Here is a 20409-nt window from a genome sequence, read left to right as displayed (position 1 = left end):
TTTTATTCTGCGTTATTCATGTCCGCCGACTCACCCAGGTACACCTCGGTACGTTAACCACCTTGACAGCGACAGCATGCCAAGCATTTCAGACGGAATTTAGCACTGAGTGACAAGCGTAGCACGTGTACCATTTCTGTAGCTAACTTCTTCAGGGATCAAGAAAGGGAAATTAATGACTGAATTTGAGAAGATTTAAACGGAAGTAGTATTTAAGGCACTGTTTCGTGAAATTCTAAATACACCGGTATTCAGCCTGGAAATATATGGGCACATGGGACCTTGGGACAATATACAGGAGTTAATTAAATATACAAAGAAAAAAGAGGCCCGTTACGCAGATGCTAGGCCACTACAGCAACAATCATCAACACTCACAGAAGGCAGGAAATATTTTTATACTTCAATTTAGCGTATGACTCAGACACAAACTGCTGTTTAGGATGTAATCATACAGATGTAGCAGGAGGAACCACTCTGTGCTTCAGTCGTCTTAACTATCTGATAGGGCTCTAGTAATTTAACTTAAAAAAAAATGAAATGGCGTATGGCTTTTAGTGCCGGGAGTGTCCGAGGATAAGTTCCGCTCGCCAGGTGCAGGTCTTTTTATTTGACCCCCGTAGGCGACCTGCGCGTCATGATGAGGATGAAATTATGATGAAGCCGACACAAACCCAGCCCCCGTGCCAGCGAAATTAACCATTGATGGTTAAAATTCCCGACCCTACCAGGAATCGAACCCGGGACTCTTGTGACCAAAGGCCAGCACGCTAACCATTTAGCTATGGAGCCGGACAATTTAACTGATATTACAAGTCATAAAATATGCAACTTTCAGCACCTTTCCATTCTGTTTTGCCATGATATGTTCTGTCTTTAACTGATACATTGAATGGAACTCGTAGGACTAAGATGTTCCTAAATCTGCGGATAAAACATTGGTAACAACTTTAGATTTACATTAACAGCAGAGAGGAACCTAAAAATGCACAAACCATTTAATGATGGTGACCACTGCTTTTTAAAGTGACCAAACATGCTTGTCTTCTGCCTTTTGTAATAATAGTTCCAACCCTTTTACACCACTATTAGGGTAACTGCGTGATGCAAGGGTGCTAACATCTTCGATATATTTATAATGAACTACCATAAGATTATGATGACCCATTGCCGCCATATATTTCACCTCTTGGTGATATTATGATGGAATTTCATTTGTTTCTTTGTTTCACTTAGTACCGAGAGACGCAGACAGTAGTAACCAGGCCAGCTATTTATTTTGCGTTCTGCCCTATTTTGATACGCATACTAGTGTGTGTTTGTGTATTTTATTTGTTTGAAAATAAAAGAAGATTTAATCAAAAGTTTTTTTTTTTTTGCTAGTTGCTTTACGTCGCACCGACACAGATAGGTCTTATGGCGACGATGGGACAGGGAAGGGCTGGGAGTGGGAAGGAAGCGGCCGTGGCCTTAATTAAGGTACAGCCCCAGCATTTGCCTGGTGTGAAAATGGGAAACCACGGAAAACCATCTTCAGGGCTGCCGATAGTGGGATTCGAACCTACTATCTCCCGGATGCAAGCTCACAGCCGCGCGCCTCTACGCGCACGGCCAACTCGCCCGGTCAAAGGTTCTTATTAGGATATCTGATCAGCAGCTATTTGGAATAATGCTGGTCAGACGAGAGTAAAACCGTATCAGGGTGGAAGTCAAAATTTATCACAGCACATAATATAAACTTTCATCTATATAGATATTATTTACTTTTACAGCAATGTGTGTTAAAATAAATAGATTTTACGAAGAATTATTCCAATAATCTTATTATTAAAATGGTAAGAACTCATGTTTCCACAAAGCTTTAAAGGGAACAGAACAATAATAGCTGTCATCGTTTATAACATAAAACTTCTGTCGCTAATCGTGATAATGTTTAGTCCTCCATATGTGCACGACTAATCAACACAAATCTAATATCAAAATACGTCCCTCATATTATCTGTATCTGTACTGCAAACTCTATCCTCTCGCACTTCTAGCGGGGCATCCCTGTTCTGATAAAGAAAACAAGTGATAACTGGTATCTGTCGTAGTCCCACACATACCGACGACAACCTGCCGTAACCGTCTCCGACAGGTTATGGTAGACTAATGTGTGAAAATACTGCTACAACACGTAATGATCTCTGGTACACTTCCTGACACGAAGTCTGAAGAATCAGCAATTTGCTCGGTCTATGGTCATTCATATCCATTCCACCTTTCAGCGTTCAGTCAGTAAGCCTCTGCGAATGAATTATGCGCCTCCGCAACCTTCAGCTAGCTCTGTGATATCTTGTAGATTTACGCCTTTTACCCTGAAATCATTGAAGACTGCCTCTAATCATCGTCTCCTAGGCTTACCTCTGATCCTCATACCCTCATTGTTCGAGTTCATTTTCTCCATAGGTATACCATCGTCTTCCATTTACTTAATTTTTAATTTACTATTCATCTCTTCATAATGGACACCTTTCCGTCATTTTTTACTCCTTCTTCTTTCCCTTCTCCTTATATTTTTATAGCATCACGTGAATGTTAAATAAAAAAATCTGTGTTTGTCACAGGTGCGGTTTATACCTTCTACTTATCTTTTCTAAGCATTTCTCAATTACTTTAAGTTAGATGAGGATTAAGCCTAGGTTTTGCGGCCGGAGACCCTTCCTATCCCAACCCTATGCCGATGGATGTATTGACTATTGCTTACTTCTGTGATGGTGATGTGATGTAAAATGAAGGTGTGTATTATGAACAAACATACACCCATTTGTGTCAGCTTTAGAATCGTGACTATAGAAATTTTGCTTTTTGGAAAAAACTACAGCTCATCATGTCTATTAAGTTTAGAGCATACTTTATTTTAAACTCTTTTTCTTCCGTACTGATCCCGTGAGATCTCCGAAGTTAAGCAACATTGGGCGTGGTCAGGAGTTGGATGGGTTGCCACGCGCTGTTGGTGGGGGGTAAGGGAAAGGAGGAGCGGAAAGGAACTCGCCACCCTACCGCACGTAAACTCCGGCTCAGGAACACCTCTGCGGAGGTTCGGACCTGTCTTCGGGCAGAATAACCCTTACCTTACCTTTCTTCTGTACAGACAAGAATTACAAGAGCGGTGGTAATAGGAAACACTCTTCGAGCAGAGATCGGTGTTGTATCGTTCTCGCTCGCAACCAAAGAAACAGCAACTTCTTATGTGAGATGCCTTCACTAAATTGAATACAGTGGCTCGGAGCCACCATGTCGTGATACGTACGTCAGCTGACGTTCTTATGACGACTGGAGTTTCCTGACCTTCCCTCCAGAACAAACTAAGCCATTGAGAATAATCTGGAGATCTTGTTCGCAGTGAACTAATTTCACGGCTTGACCGGCGATGCTAGTGCAGTCAGTCCCAAGTCCAAGCTTAGTTACCACCTACAAGACGGCGCCGTGTCAGCTTGCTATTTCTGGAGGCGTTCATGCCGCAGTGACTCAAAAGAGCAATGCTTTTGCTGCTACATCATCACATTGCCTTCGGTCTTTTTGTTCGGAGTGTCAGCGTGGTCTTATGCATTTACCACCGTTACAATAATCCTACCAAATACGTTAGATACAAGCCTAAAGAGAGTTTAGTTCATTTATACGTAATTGAAGTACTTTCTGAAGTTCTCGACAGGCCTGTAAATTCGGGGTGTATTGAACTATGAGAGCTTCTATTGTTTGCGAAATAAAGTTGCTTGCACTGCGCTTTTAAAGGCAAGAGGCAAAGTTACCTCTGTAGAGGCCATGAAGGCCCTTGGAGGAGTGGAAAATGAAGGCTTCCACCATTGTTAACCTCGGCACGTGATGGGGTAGGGTGGTTAGCTCTACGCCCGACCGCCTTTGCCCCCAGGCATTAACCTGGTACTCATTTTTGGTGTAGGCTGAGTGAACCTCAGGGTCATATGCACCTACGGAAGTGGAAATCTCGTTTCTTAACTTTTTTTACGAATTCCTGACGGGGATTCGAACCCACGTCCTTCCGGGCGAACCGAGCACACCTTTACCGCCTCGGCCAGGCAGCGCCTCCTTTTAATGGAGAAAAGGAAAATAATTTTCAGATCTCATTCTATGGAATTCTAATATATTAAAATTAATATGTTTTCTAAAAGCAGCTTGCACTTCTGGAATGCCAAATAATGGAGTGCGGTTCATTGTACTCACCGGACTTCCCCACGTTGATCTTGCCAAGCACCGCAATACGCACGCGCGGTATGTTGGTATTCTTCTCCTCGGTCTTCATGATGTACGACCACACCAAACTGAAATAATCTGAAACACAAGAACAGAAAAATTACGTGTAGAGATTACAGACCACAGACGTTTATACTATGGGATTAATTATGGACCTGTATTCCGTATCTCATGTCGGAAGTAAGGGAAGAATGGTATTCCTGTAAATGCTCGTCAACACATCCCTAAACTGGCTCACAGCTTATCTGTCTACAGTAGGGACCTCGGGGAGGAGCTCAGTCTGGCGCAGTATCAACTTACTTTGCCAGACTTCTTTCCTATCAGACCTCCCTTGGTCAAGTATTGTCCTCTCCACATCCCAGTACTACCCGTTTTCCAATTCCTAGCGAGTCCTTCTGTTTCCAACTATTTCTACTTCTTCCCTTTCTGCGGACGATGCCTTTGTTTTTCGAAGGATCAGAAATGTTCACTTCTATGGTTAACATTAAGACGATGTGATAATCCTGTATTTTTGCAGAAAACAACAATTATAGCCCACGACTTCCAGTTCTAATTGCAGATTCCTTTCTGAGTAATAATAGCTTTTTCAGAGGCAAGACATCGAGGTCATCAGCCAATGTTTGTTTCTAGGAACATGAATTATGATGGTTTTAAGAAGCGATAATATCTGAAAAGGAGCTTGTAAAATGTGCATACACCAAAAAACGAAGTGTTTCCTATTTATTTAATTTAAATAAACGTATGTCGATGTACTAATCAAAATAACACATTTATTTTGCTTCACACTGCTATTTACTTGTATTATTATTCAATTTTGTAAAAATTGGAAGAGAAAAAGGATAGTTAGAAACGTAAAATGAAATATGTTCTCTCACAAGCTCAATGATTTAGAACTTGACTGGAAAGTGGAGAGATGTATACTTTTGACTAGTTGTAGCCTTATAATATTTTGTATAATTCCTGATGTGTTTACAGTATCCTTATTTCAAGAGAGAATGTGCGCGAGCCCTGTGATTTAATGGTAGTGTGTATCCTGAGATCTCGGCTTCGATTCCTGCCACGTCTAAGGATTTTGATCCTGGAGTGAGAGCTGGAAAGTGAGTCATTCAGCCTCTTGATTCCAGCCGGATATTATTGACAGTAGAATCGATCAACAAAATGCACTAGGTCGTTACGCTGACACAGTAATTCCAGTATATGAACATTTTCCTGGCTGGGCAGCAATCCTCTTTTCATGATGAATGGGTTGCATATGCCACAATGCCATAAGATTCTCGATAGGCTACTTTGTGTATACATCAAGACGCAGGTCCTCAGAATAACACTGTACTCATTTTGTTTTTGTGAATAATGTTTCTTCAGCGCTAAACCTGCAATTGCTTGTAGTTATTAGTTGTTGACTAACAACTGACTTATTCACTCACCTTTTGTTCATTTATCAGGTCAACGAGCCTAATGTTCCTTTCCTGTTTAGCTTCGTAGCGAGATTGCTATCAAAACGTCTATAGAACTGGTATGTCTCAACTGAACTCTATCTAGCGACTTGCAACGATGTCAATTAATGTAGGCGTCGTTTCGGAGAAAAATCTATTTAAATCAATGACTGTTATGTCGAACTGTATTGGATGTTTGATAGGAGTTATTTCCTTACGCCTTCGCATCGCCATTCCTCTTTGAGTACCGTTAGCAGTTGAGGGAAGCTTTCCGTTGTGGGATATTGTCAAACACAGACCGGCGCCGTAAAGCTGGAAAGAGTGCGCCATCGGTTTACGTACATTTGTAAACAACACGAGTTCTGCACGTAGGCCAGGCGTGTTTCTTTCCTCAATCTCTTCGCTTGAGGGAGCTGTGGATCATGTTCGATCATAAACACACCTCAAGGAAGAAAAGTAAACTGTTCATCTTTACTCGGTGACACGTGGCACCACTTGTGCTGTTGTTGTTGTTATTGTTGTTGCCTCTAATGGACTTTGAGACGTCGTGATCAACAGTCCGCCTTACCTAGTATGTTGGTGTTTGATGAGTGGTGTTGATTATTGTTTCACAAGGGAGTAAAACTGTCCAAATACTAATCAAAGAGAAAATATTGAAAAAGTTCGATCCATCGAAGAATTAAGCTATTAGCCAAAGAAATGGAAGGGTGTGAAAATTAGGCTAGTAAAATCGCTTGCATCGGAAGAGGAAAAGAGTATGCCAAGATAAGTCTGATAGGAAGTTTAAAGGTGAGGTGCCTTGCGCACGTAAGTAGAAGCAATAACACACTCGGAAAGGAGACCCGTGATCGCCAACCTACGCTGCCACATTGAAAGCCCTGGAAGATTTCCCCTTATAGCAGCCTGTACCGGCGGACGGAAAGTGCCTTATATGTATTTTTCAACATTTTGTTTGTACTGTGTTTACCCATTATAGCATATCTACGATGGTATATGTGCCGGTGTGTCTTTTTTATTATTTTGGGGATTACATTAGGAAAGAAAGCTGGGATCAAGTAAGGAAGCTTACTTAAATGTTGATATCGTGATCATAGCCAAGGACCTGTAGTTTTATGTGGAATCCGAACCACAGGTAATATGACTTTAATTTCACAATTCCCGCATGCACTGGCTAAGATTCGAACGGCAGCAACCTTGGTGAGAATTCAACGACAAAGTTACTCGGCTATCACTCGCGCCCCCTAAAAATTAGTTCAAACTCAGCAGTACGTCGCCGATTAATTTTCTGGTTTGTCTGCTATCTGGTGAAATAAAACAAAACGTTGAAATTGACTGGCTGAGAATCCAAATGACGTCACATCAAAGATATACCTGCATAGGGTAGCTGAATCCGTATGATTATTGATAATTGATTATAATCGAGCGAGTTTCCTGCGCGATATTGGTAAGGTTGCTGTAAACATGCATTCAGGAGATGATAGGTTCGAACCCTGCCATTGGTAAGGTAAGGGTGTATTCTGCCCGAAGGCAGGTCCGAACCTCCACAGAGGTGTGCCTGAGCCGGAGTTTACGTGCGGTAGGGTGGCCAGTTCCTTTCCGCTCCTCCATTCCCTTACCGTCCCCCCCCCCCACCAACAGCGCGTGGACACCCATCCAAATATTGACCACGCCCAATGTTGCTTAACTTCGGAGATCTCACTGGATCCGGTGTTTCAACACGGCTACGGCCATTGGCCCCTGCCATTGAAAGTCCTGAAAATGGTTTTTCGTTGTTTCCCATTCTCACACCAGGCAAATACTGAGGCTTTATCTACCCAGTATTTGCCCTCTTCCATCCCATCGTCCCTGCAAATCTGAAGAGTTAGTAGAAGGTATAACCACTAGCAAAAATAGTTATGATTTACTAATAGAATGCGGTGTTTGATGAACATTTGGTTTGTCAGGTCTAATATCAGTAGAATTTATTTTTAAGTGGTGTACAGGCCGCCATTAGCTTAAAAGGCAGCAATTAGTGACACGCGATTGTAATGCGGAAGGAATTCAATCCGACATGACATTGTTTATGAACTGCTGAGGCTCATAAACACGAACAGCAAGTGAAGTGACCTCGCGTATTGTTTTGGTGTTGAAGCTATCTGCTATGTTAGTTGCAAGCCATGCTACTGTACTCTCTTTCCTGATAATATTTTGATTATGACTTAATGGTTACGTGTTCTGTAAAGTAGGAGCTACATTGAGAATAAACTGGCTATGTGACTCATTTAGAACAAGGCTACCCTGTTCTCTTCCGGATTGAAACTGTCTTACGGATCCACCCACAGGATCTCCCTCTGTATCATGAAGTTTTAATTGCGAGCTAAAAGAGCAGGGTAATAGATGTTAAACATACCACAGTATAAAATAGATTATCACATCTCCTGTGGAAATGTGCTGAACACGCGATGGAGAGGCAATTTCCGTGGTCAGTGTGGTGTCAATGAGGCGTTCACGTCAGGTAATTAACAGTTGCTATGTAGCCGAGGTTAGGCTAAGTTACTAGGGAGATACCAGAATACGTAATACTGTAACAGAGGAGATCGCCTAGCAACTATACATTATAAATACATAACAATATATAGCCTTTGATTACTACGTCCTTCCCTATCACACTTGTTAAGACTGTCTACAAATGTAGGCTAATTCTGCGCAGATTTTACTCAATGAATCAATGGTAGAGTCTAATGTTAAAAACTTCATATTTGGTCCGTATTGAAAGGAGATTAACACACAACAGAAGATAGTATAAATGATCCACCTTATATCAATACAAATTATGTTGTTAATACAAAATCACAACATTTTTATTAGGGAACGGTTTCGATGTCTTTGGACATCATCCTCAGCCATAACAGGTTAAATGAACAAAGATATGTATCTTACAATACAGAATATAAACCATTAATATTTTATTTTAGGCCTATATTATTTCATATTATCTCATTATTAATGTTTTATATTCTGTATTGTTCATCTAACCTGTTATGGCTGAGGATGATGTCCAAAGACATCGAAACCGGTCCCTAATAAAATGTTGTGATTTTGTATTAACAACATAATTTGTATTGATATAAGGTGTATCATTTATACTCTCTTCTGTTGTGTGTCAATGGTAGAGTGCCTGAATCGTGATCCCACATTCGCGGGTTCAATCCCAGATGAGGTAGTTTATGTAAGGTAAGGGTGTATTCTGCCCGAAAGAAGGTCCGAACCTCCGCAGAGGTGTGCCTGAGCCGGTGTTTACGTACGGTAGGGTGGCCAGTTCCTTTCCGCTCCTCCATTCCCTTATCCCCCCACCAACAGCGCGTGGCAACACATCCAAATCTTGACCACGCCCAATGTTGGCAGCAATTATTTAAGAGGTGGCATTATGGTGTGAGACCTGTGATGTTGTGTGCCGATTAAAAGCTTGCTGTGATGAACTTCAGACTTTTCCAACGATTGCCAACGTCAAATTGAAACACAAGAGAAATGTAGGTCTAGAGAGCCTTTGATGGACATAAAGTTCGTACAGGCAACTGATGCAGCCTAAGAACCTAAAAAGATTGAATCATTCCCTTCTTTATTTGTTTTGAATTTTTGTTAACTATGATGTCAGAAAATCAAAGCCTACTTTGTGAAAGCCACGATGGACCATCGAGGAATGGAAGGTTTGGTGAGATAAAATATTAGCTCTATTCTCCGCCGTCTTTGCCCGCCGAGGAATTAACCTGTTGTAGGTTGAGTAAACTTCTCCAGAAGTCGAAATCTCGTTTCTAAGTACTTCGAGTTCTTGAGGTAGGTTCATATTAATTGATTTTCTCATACCATTGAAATCTTAAGGCAGGGAGTGAATCAAAACCGATATCATCCTCATCAATTATTCCAAAAAGAAGAGAAAAGTGACGGTCATGACCTAATTATACAGATGTTCTTCTGGGGACAAGACGTGCTCTTGTTTTAACCAATCAATACAATTTCCCTGTGTCTTTCTGTTCACCGTGTGTACCTACTGTGCCACATCTTCTGTTTCTCTTCCTCGTTAATGGTGTAGAGGATTTTCGCACACATATACACATGCAATGGCACAAGGGTGGCTTTGAGCTTGGTCTTTATTGGAATGCGGAAGTATCAGCTCCCTAAACATAGAGGCTCGCTGGCTAGAGAAGACCTATAATTACTACTGGACAAAGCAGACGAACTCTGGCCTTTTGACCTGCTTCTCAAGCACTTGGATATCATGTATGGGCGTGTCTGATGTGAACTAGGAGCTGTTACCTGTTGACACTTGGGAGGTATGAGATTGCTCTACAGACTGTCCAGTGGTAGGTGTGTATTATCATACCTTATTGTCATCTAGGATCGTTATAGGCTTAGTATAATGTAATCCAGCAACCTGTTATAGAGCTGTGTTAGATTCTCAGGTAGAAGGAAGAATGATCAGACCTTTTAAAGCGTATTTAGGTTTATACGTACGTATTCAAAACAACTCTAGTAAACATGTTATTGATTTTGTTTTCCATTAACAACGTTTACGGCTTCGGAGTCATCGAGGTGCTGAAATTTTGACCGGTTGGAGTTCTTTTACATGCCAGTAAATCTACCGAAACGAAGCTGGAGTATATGTGCACATTCAAATACTGCAGGATTGAGCTGGTATCAAACCCGTCAACTTGGGCTCAGAAGGCCAGAACTTATACCATTTGAGCTACTCAGCACGGGAAGAAAACAATTGCACTTCTACCATTAGGTCTGCATCATCGATTATATTGGAGATCATAGAAATATTACTGGTTATCTGTCACATATACTAATGTGTTAGCCAACCTCAATCTGCAATTTATTGACCTTACGTTCCCGGGAAAACGGGGTTAGTGGTATTTACATTCGACCTCTCCATGCCGTCGGATTCCAGAACGATAAAGATTTAAAGTTAAAATCAGAACCCTATTTGTGCTGGCCACGAAGGCCTTTGGAGGTGTGGAAGGTGAAGGCTTCTACAATCCGTAATCTCGAGTCTAGCAATGACTGGAATGAGTGGTCACCTTTATGCCGGACCGCACGTTCCAGGAACTAAAGTATCGATTTGTAGGTTGAATGAACCCTGCAGTTAAAAGTTTCTCCAGCAGTGGAGAATGGAGGGTTTCGAACCGATGTCCTTCCGAGTGAAAGCAACATTGCCTTTGGCCACCTCGGTTAGGCATCCCTCTTACAAGCTCCTGCGGAAAAATATTCAGACACCCTGGCGCCTTTTACAACCTGTATTGATTGGTGAAACATTAAAGAACAACCTTCTACCAGAAGTTACTATCGAGTCTATGAACCTTATTCAGGAATAATTTACTAATCTACGTAACGATCCTCCTTTTAACTATGTACACAATATCAATAAATCATTAAGCTCTTTTATTCTTGTATGTTCTTTAAAGTTTAATACACCGAGCTCGCTATCTGCAGTCGCTGAAGTGCGGCCAGTATCCAGTATTCGGGAGATAGTGAGTTCGAATCTCACTGTCGGCAGACCTGAAGATCGTTTTCCGTGGTTTCCCATTTTCACACCAAGCAAATGCTGAGGCTGTACCTTAATTAAGACCACGGTCGCTTCCTTCCCACTCCTATCCCTTTCCTGTCCCATCGTCGCCATAAGACCTATCTGTGTCGGTGTGACGTGAAGCAACTCGCAAAAAATGAAGTTTAATATACAGACAATCCTAACATTTTCCGAAGTGATCTAAGAAAAAGTATTTATAAATATCTTTTTATTCCTGCTAGTTGCTTTACGTCGCACCGACACAGATAGGTCTTATGGCGACGATGGGACAGGGAAGGGATAGGAGTGGGAAGGAAGCGGCCGTGGCCTTAATTAAGGTACAGCCCCAGCATTTGCCTGGTGTGAAAATGGGAAACCACGGAAAACCATTTTCAGGGCTGCTGACAGTGGGGTTCGAACCTACTATCTCCCGAATACTGGACACTGGCCGCACTTTAGCGACTGCAGCTATCGAGCTCGGTTTTATAAATATCCCTAAATAGGCTACCATACAAGAAAGAGTACATGTAGTAGTTGAACTTCTTAATAGTGGACTGGGGTGAATGGTACATGGAGCTGTAAAATTTATGAGGCGTTTTTTACGGTGTTCGGCAGTTTAAAGACGAAACAAAGACTGGCCTTCAAGATCAGTGGTGGAAAGAAGTGAATATTATTAGTCTGCACATCGAGTCAAGGTTTAATAAATAGGCCTACTTCTGGTATTGTGTATGGCGTAATAAAATGTTAGTGTCTACCTCAATTTCTTCATTAACATCGTTAGCCATGTTCACACCGAAGCGATATTCTTCATTGACTTGTCGTATTGGGTAGCTGAACATCGTTCTGTCTAGTGGCCATGAATGGCGCCGCTGGGAGGACCACATGTGGTATGGCCAGTATATCTTTCTTATGTTTAGGAATTGACGACGCTGAAGTTGCGACACCCCCACCCTGCATCGCGGCGCCAACTGGTCGCCGGGCCGCGACATCAGAATTCAAAAACAACTGCCATGATTAACTGATCCAATTAATAAAATATTTATACTTCGCAAAATTATTGCCGCATACTACATTCAGGAGCTTATGGGCCCCTTATATAATGCATGTGTCATAGAGAGAAATGAGAGAGCAAAAGTATACTTGCATTGCTTAAAGATGAAATAGGATGTAATCAATTCCCCTTTTATTATATATCACATATATTGTATATATACAATATAATATACACAACTACACACTCATCACGTCTCAGGAATTCCCAAAGCGATGAAATGAAATGGCGTATGGCTTTTAGTGCCGGGAGTGTCCGAGGACTAGTTCGGCTTGCCAGATGCAGGCCCTTTGAATTGACGCCCACAGCTGACCTGCGCGCCGTGATGAGGGTGAAATGATGATGAAGACGGTACATATACCCAGCCCCATGCCAGAGGAATTAACAAAGTATGGTTAAAATTCCCGACCCTGCCGGGAATCGAACCCGGGTCCCCTGTGACCCAAGGCCAGCACGCTACCCATGGAGATGGACTGTAAAGCGATGAGAAAGGGGATAGATGGCAAAAATCATAATCTAAGAGGTGAAAATAAGAAATAAAAGCACGCAAAATTGGCAAAGTTTCGTGGCGATACGTTGCAGGCTGTTCTGAGCAGGTGAATTGCACGTCGTGATGAATGATGAAATGATGACGAAGACGACACACAAAACCAGCCCCTGTGCCAGCGGAATTAACAAATTTCCGACCCTGCCTGGAATCGAACCCAGGACCCCTGTGATCTAAGGTTAGTACGCTAGCCATGGATCCGGGGAAGGATAGATGGCAAGTAACATCATCTAAGGGGTGAAAATAAGAAGTGGAAACACGAAAAATTGGCAATGTTTCGTGGCAATACGTTGTAGGCTGTTCTTATAGTTAATTTTTATGCCGCTTGATAGCGTGTGTTGACAGCAGGTTACCGTAAAAGTAAGGTTTTTTTCCGTTTGGGAACGAAATACGCCGGCTCCGCGGTGTAGGGATAGCGTGCCTGTCTCTTACCCGGAGGCATCGGATTTGATTCCGGGCCATGTATGGGTTTTTACCTGCATCTGAGGGCTGGTTGGAGGTCCTCTCAGCCTACGTGTTAAATTTACAAGGTGATGCGTGATCAGCATGACGAATTCTCTCAGCAGTCATTATTGGCTTCCTAGACCGGTGTCGCTACCTCACCGTCAGATAACTCTTCAGCTGTTCTCATGCAGGCTGAGTGGACAACGAACTAGCCCTCAGACACAGGAATATGTAAAACTACTTACTCATTACATCTCAGGAACAATAAAACGATGAGAAGGGAGAAGGGGACAAGTAGGTGGCAAGTACCATCCCCTAAGGGGTAAAATAATAAGTTCAAGCACCAAAAATGATCGGAAATCGAACCTGGTAAGCCAAGGCTCATCAAAGCTGTAGAATCATGGGGTTACGAGATTAATTTCTTATATACGGTACAAAAGAGGAACATATACCCCTGTGCCAAGAACTGGTCACTCCGCTGGAGTATATTTAATCTGAATATAAGAATTCAGATCTAGAAGGACAAGCAGATGAATGAGCCATAACACACAAAGAGGGAGTATCTGGAATGGGTGTGGAGTTGTTGGAATATGTTCTAATTACCAGATGGGTCATTATACGTATCACGGTAAGCGAGCGTGACCCGAGAGTAGATCAATTAACAGATCCATTCATATAATGTACACCATATACCAAGAATACAATCATACACAATACTTAATTGACGAAGTAACTTAAATTGTTTTTATTATTATCACCACTTCCCCGCATTCAGATGCTAACTAAAGGCAGGTATATTTACACAACTATGTCATTACAATATGAAGATAAAGTTGGAATTCAAGAGGACACATTGGGGAAATATCCATTTATAGGACGACGAGTAAGGGACTGGAATAAATCAAATAATTAAATTACTAAGCTTAATGTTCGACAAGTTCGTTGAAAACATTTAAGAAAAAGCTAGGTAAACAACTGATAGGGAATCTGTCACCTGGTTGGCAGTTCTAAATGCAGATCACTGATTGATTGATTGATTGATTGATTGATTGATTGATTGATTGGTAGATCGTTACTTCTATCATCTGCTTAACTAATATATTAAAATATCACAGTTCATTATTCTCTAACCTATTCATTTTCATTCTTTCGTTACATCTTCCCGACAGTATTTCTCCCTGTCGTCGGTAGCATTCGTGACATAATTTTTTATTTTCCTTTCGCTCATATAAGAATTGAGTTATTTGTCAATGACTATGTCTCAGTCTCCTGTGTCTCCAGGGCTTCTTCGTAATATGTGATCTGCATTGTTTCCATGGTGTCCATGTCACTTATAACAGACTCCGTTAATTCTGATAGACACCGGGCAAGTTAGGGGCGCGCAGCTGTGAGCTTGCATCCGGGATATCTTGGGTTCGAACCCTACTGTCGGCAGCCCTGAAGATGATTTTCCGTTATTTCGCATTTTCACATCAAGAAATGCTGGAGTTTTACCTTCATTAAGGGCACAGCCGCTTCCTTCCCACTCCTTTCCTATCCCTTCGTCGCTATGAGACCTATCTGTTCGGTGCGACGTAAAGCCAATTGTTAAAAAAACCTATTGTGATAGGAAATACGGCCAAAATGTATTCAACTTCCGATGTTCTTGTAAAAGACAGGAAGAATGTTGATGCAGAAAATGAAGAGTATATACTACTTCTGAATATGTCTGGAATTTAAAGAAATTCGAAATAAACTTCCATCGTATTAAGACGTTTTCAGTACAGCACATACCAAAAGGTGTTAAGTACAAAACAAAAAGTGTCTAACCGTACACCGGTAGGATCCGAACTCACAACCTCCTGATTTCGCGTCGGATGCTATTCCCAGGTGACCAATGATGACCTAGTCGCCCTTGTTTTGATAGAGCTATGGGTCTGGCAGTATTGCGAGCACAAATGTAGAGTGCACGCATGTCGCTCATTGTGAGCTAGTTCAATGCATATTTAATTTTTGTATGTACTACATGTGATTTACACTTCCGGAGGTGTACATGGACCTGAGGTTCACTCAGCCTACACCAAAAATGAGTACCAGGTTAATATCTGGGTGTAAAGGCGGCCGGGCATACAGCTTACCACCCTACCCCATTAAGTGCCGAGGTTACCGATAGCGGAAGCCTTTACATTACACCCCACCAAGGGCCTTCATGGTCTGTGTGGAGATTATTATTATTATTATTATTATTATTATTATTATTATTATTATTATCGCATCGTATCTTTGTATATGTACGTATGTTTTATATATATAGGTATATATCTATGTACTGTATGAATGCACCGTATGTGTGTATGTATATATGTACCGCATGTATATATGTATGTATGTATGTATGTATGTATGTATGTATGTATGTATGTATGTATGTATGTATGTATGTATGTATGTATGTATGTGAGTTGAGATCTCAGTCCGAAGGGTAGTCGGATCCACATTATCTCCACCATCATCTGTCATAGAAAGGCCAGTCGCCACTTCAGAGGCATACTAGGAAAAGGAGAAGTTATGTAATTTCCTGTTGCTTTCTTCACTGAGCCCGAAGGTGCTATTAATTGTATCAGTCTGCCAAGCCGACTGAAATCAAGAGACTAATCGACCCTACAAGCCACACCTATTACATCATTCGTCACAGAGACAGGCTGCATAGGTAATGATGTTACAACCGTCGCTCATATTCCAGTGCCTTCCAGTTCATCATGGCCAAAGAGAGGATGATGAACTCAACATATCATTTATTACTCGCTGAGCCTGTGTTACCTGTCAGCTTGCATTCGGCAGATAGCGGGTTCGAACCCCACTGTCGGCAATCCTGAAGATAGTTTCCATGGTTTTCCATTTTCACACCAAGCAAATACTTGATCTGTACCAGTAAGTAAGGCCACGTACGCTTCCTTCCCACTCTTAGACCTTTCCTATCCGAACGTCACCATAATAATTATTTGTGTCGTTGTGACGTATAGCAAATTGTAGGCATTATTATTATTATTATTATTATTATTATTATTATTATTATTATTATTATTATTATTATTATTATTATTATTATTATTATTATTTACATGATGGTCGCTGCCGTTATCATTTAGATCAGTTGTAGTGTTCTTAAGGCAGAGTAGTTAAAGGAACAACAAATGAAACAATGCAGTCATTCTCTCTCATGCAGTTGCAAATCATTGATGTACACATAGTTGTAAAATTACCTAAGAGCTGATCGGCTGTAGAGCGAAAATGAATTTCTTTGCGGCCACAATCAACTCTATTTGAGAGTAAATTCATCGTTCTTTCTAATGTGGTGCTTTTGCTGAACTTTGAATATTGATGAAGTGCTATTGTAAAAAAGGTTACTGAGAGTTCACCTCATATTTAAAAATACTGAATACATGATACAATGAAGACGGAACTGCACTGCTCTTCAACTATGAGAGGAATCATTTTCATTTAAGAGAGAATGACATTGTTTAGAAATTATAATTAAGTTGGCTAGTTCTGACGGGGAAAGTTTATCAGCTATTGATTATAGTCGCCGTAAATTTATAAATTATAACTTGAGACGGAGAGAGTTTATGTATAGTACAGTATTTAGAACAAGAAATAATATGAAGATATCAGGTTAAAGTTACAGTTTAAAAAAATATTTAATCTTGTTTCAGTGAATGATTGTAAACTGGAGTCTGATCCAGCTGATTCCTAAATGTCGTCCTATTTTTCATTTTCATTGAAAAATCACGATCACTAATGTTTATCTCTTTGTAGCACCTGTATGGATGCGTTTAATAATTGAAATGTATGGCCCCTAGAGATGTAACATCTTATGCTAAATTTAGGATAATATCTAAGTAAACATATTTTGTGTATTAAAAACATCATATGACTACCATTGTCGTTATTAATAGAGTTTACATGCAACACAACACGTATACCATAATAACAAATTATCAAAATTCATTCACACAGGTAACCTTCTAATGACGAAGATATTCCTAAAGTCTAAATGAAACACAAGTAACTGCAACACAAACAAAAGAAGTAATTTTCAGTCTATAATAGAATGTCCAGCGCGACCGGTGCTATAAAATTACAAAGTTCTCAATCGGTGAAAATTTGCAAATTCGTTTAATTATTTTACCTAGGCAATTCACCACATAATACTTAAAAAGGACTAAATACAAAGCTTTCTGACATACGTGTTAATAATAATAATAATAATAATAATAATAATAATAATAATAATAATAATAATAATAATAATAATAATAATAATAATAAATTGTAAACAATTTGTATCAATGTCTTTAATTTGTACAATAAACAATTTGATCATTTTTGTTTTCCGTGTCATTATATTGTAAATAAAACGCAATTACTCTGTGTTTGAAGGTTTTTAAATATTAAGTCGTAAAGATTATTAGTAGTTAGACATGTAGTAGTAAAGCATATAGGAGAATATTAGTTAAATAATCTAATGCATTTGAAAGAACTTCGCATTTCAGTGGTATATATTACGAGAGTATAGTTTATCGCAGAACTTAATCTCAAGAGCTGAATACTGTAAAACTTAAATGTTTCTATTGTTGACAGACTGGGGAATTTATGTTCTGTTCGTTTGACACTTGCTAGCAATAATAACGTTAAAGAAAGGAACTTAAAATATATCAAATCTGAGAAATATTTCACGTAACAGATATTTTGTGAATAAACTTCTTATGCTAATAAATTAAAATATTATCATTTTTTGTGGATTGATATGCTTATTGCTTACGGAACACTCAATCCTGTGGGAAAAGTTCACTTTTAATAAATTTTGTTACATTCTACTAGTGTACACACACTAAGATACTTTTCCTTCCTATTTTCCAATCAAACATGAACTCAAGGGCAAAAACAGAATCGTGTACCACAAAATACTACATTTTATCAATGAATGAAAGACTACTCTCACTTTCCCACATGTCTTGGATTTAATGAAGGTACAAACCAAATGAAAAATTATAATATACATTTCTTATTTTCCGTAGTTTCTGGTTTAAAGAATCGTCTATGTAAATATCGCACAAACGCACAAACATCAAACGCAATAAATAGACATTAATTGCATTTGTTACTGAATACATACATATTAACTTCCAACATTTCGTAAGGTAAATTCCACTAAAGTCGCAACATATAGCAATTTCATTTTTACTTTATTTAATATTTGACTTGTGTTTAAGTTATGTACTGATCAATTTTTTACTCTTGAATAGTAAACAGGTCCAATATACACGTTTCCATCCGTTGTGTTATGTTCATAATCACAAAGCTCAGGAATTATTTAAATGTAATTGTAACTTCAAAATTTGTGAAAGAAGAAGCTGATGAAGAGAATTTCAACTCAATATTTATGAAACTTATAAGCGTCAAATTAATCCAGGTGTTTTCAATACCTTATTAGATAAGAAAGAATCTGTTGTTAATTCGGCAAAATATGTGCTTTGGTGATTATGTTATTAGTAAACAAAGGAGATTTGAATTCTTGTTTGGTTTGTGTCCTTCATTAAACCGATGTTATACTGTATTATAATTGAAGATATGACTCCTTACCTGCACAGAGAATAGACACGGTTATCCGGCTGAGTTAGCACTTGGAGGATGAGCGAAGTAGAGTTTATAAAAACTCTCGAAGCCTGTTGCTCTCTTGCCTCTGGCTACCACTGCACTGATGACTGGCTTGACACTCGCTTGCTCTTTATCACTTTTGGTCGCCATGGAGACGCGGCTCGGCGCAGGACGTCTCGACGCTATGGCACGTGGCGCCTCTCGTGGAACTTATTTGAATGTAGTATTCCTTAGTCAGCCCCTGGTGGGTCTGTAGTTGGCATCACACGGGACTCTTCGCCGCAAAAGAACACTGTCTACATCAGTTCACATCAACCGGCACTGGTTTCTTAACACATTTTGTGCCGTATTAGTGATGACGTTTCTTAGTAATGCTTATCTAGTTCTATTCCACTAGAATATTCTCTTCGCATTAAAATTAAGGGTTGGATTTCCTACTATTTTCAAGTCATGTACGCTTCCTGAAATACGTTATAGGTTGCAGTAAATATTGCTCTTGTGATTAATGCATTTTTCAAATATTTGTTTTTACCTCGCGAGCAAGAGTTAAATGCAGAGGTGAAAATTCTGCTTGTTATTTAACTTAACATTACGTTCAAATATATTTCTGCTGTTTATATCTGAACTTCATCATCATCATCATCATCTGTTTACCCTCCAGGTTCGGTTTTTCCCTCGGACTGAGCGAGGGATCCCACCTCTACCGCCTCAAGGGCAGTGTCCTGGAGCTTCAGACTCTTGGTCGGGGATACAACTGGGGAGTATGACCAGTACCTCGCCCAGGCGGCCTCACCTGCTATGCTGAACAGGGGCCTTGTGGAGGGATGGGAAGATTGGAAGGCAAGGAAGAGGGAAGGAAGCGGCCGTGGCCTTAAGTTAGGTACCATCCCGGCATTCGCCTGGAGGAGAAGTGGAAAACCACGGAAAACCACTTCCAGGATGGCTGAGGTGGGAATCGAACCCACCTCTACTCAGTTGACCTCCCGAGGCTGAGTGGACCCCGTTCCAGCCCTCGTACCACTTTTCAAATTTCGTGGCAGAGCCGGGAATCGAACCCGGGCCTCCGGGGGTGGCAGCTAATCACGCTAACCACTACACCACAGAGGCGGACTATATCTGAACTTAAGTCCGTAAATGCTTGCACAGTTTTACATTTTTGGGTTACAAATTTTTAGAGGCAGTTAGAAATCGATATTTATTGAAGAAAATTGTTTAAAATGCATTTGTTTTCCAAATAACCTCCTACAAATGATCGTTATTTTACGCTTAATCTGAGAACGACTGATGAATTCAGAAAAATGTATTATAATGATATTAAGTTATGGTTGAGCTACTCACGAATAATGTTTAGGCAGGAAAAGAGTAAGGTAAGGGTGTATTCTTCCCGAAGGCAGGTCCGAACCTCCGCAGAGGTGTTCCTGAGCCGGAGTTTACGTACGGTAGGGTGGGCAGTTCCTTTCCGCTCCTCCATTCCCTTACCCCCCACCAACAGCGCGTGGCA

The 20409-nt window shown here is 40.4% G+C and overlaps 1 protein-coding gene across 1 annotated transcript in view; it reads right to left on the bottom strand.

Moving 5' to 3' along the window:
* The window catches only part of LOC136877033 (ras-related and estrogen-regulated growth inhibitor-like protein), a 50594-nt gene extending 31592 nt beyond the window's left edge, over nt 1-19002 (bottom strand). Inside the window, exons 1-2 of the mRNA XM_067150835.2 lie at nt 18894-19002; nt 4222-4329 (exon numbers count right to left, since the gene is read on the bottom strand). Of these exons, the coding sequence (XP_067006936.1) occupies nt 4222-4300 (79 nt within the window). The 5' untranslated portion in view covers nt 4301-4329; nt 18894-19002. The remainder of the gene's footprint in view (nt 1-4221; nt 4330-18893) is intronic.
* Between the last annotated feature and the right edge of the window lie 1407 nt (nt 19003-20409).

The sequence above is a fragment of the Anabrus simplex genome, chromosome 7, assembly GCF_040414725.1.
Source record: "Anabrus simplex isolate iqAnaSimp1 chromosome 7, ASM4041472v1, whole genome shotgun sequence".
NCBI classification, from domain to species: domain Eukaryota; kingdom Metazoa; phylum Arthropoda; class Insecta; order Orthoptera; family Tettigoniidae; genus Anabrus; species Anabrus simplex.
Note: the sequence above shows the minus strand (reverse complement) of the source record. Positions and strands in the feature narration are given on the sequence as shown.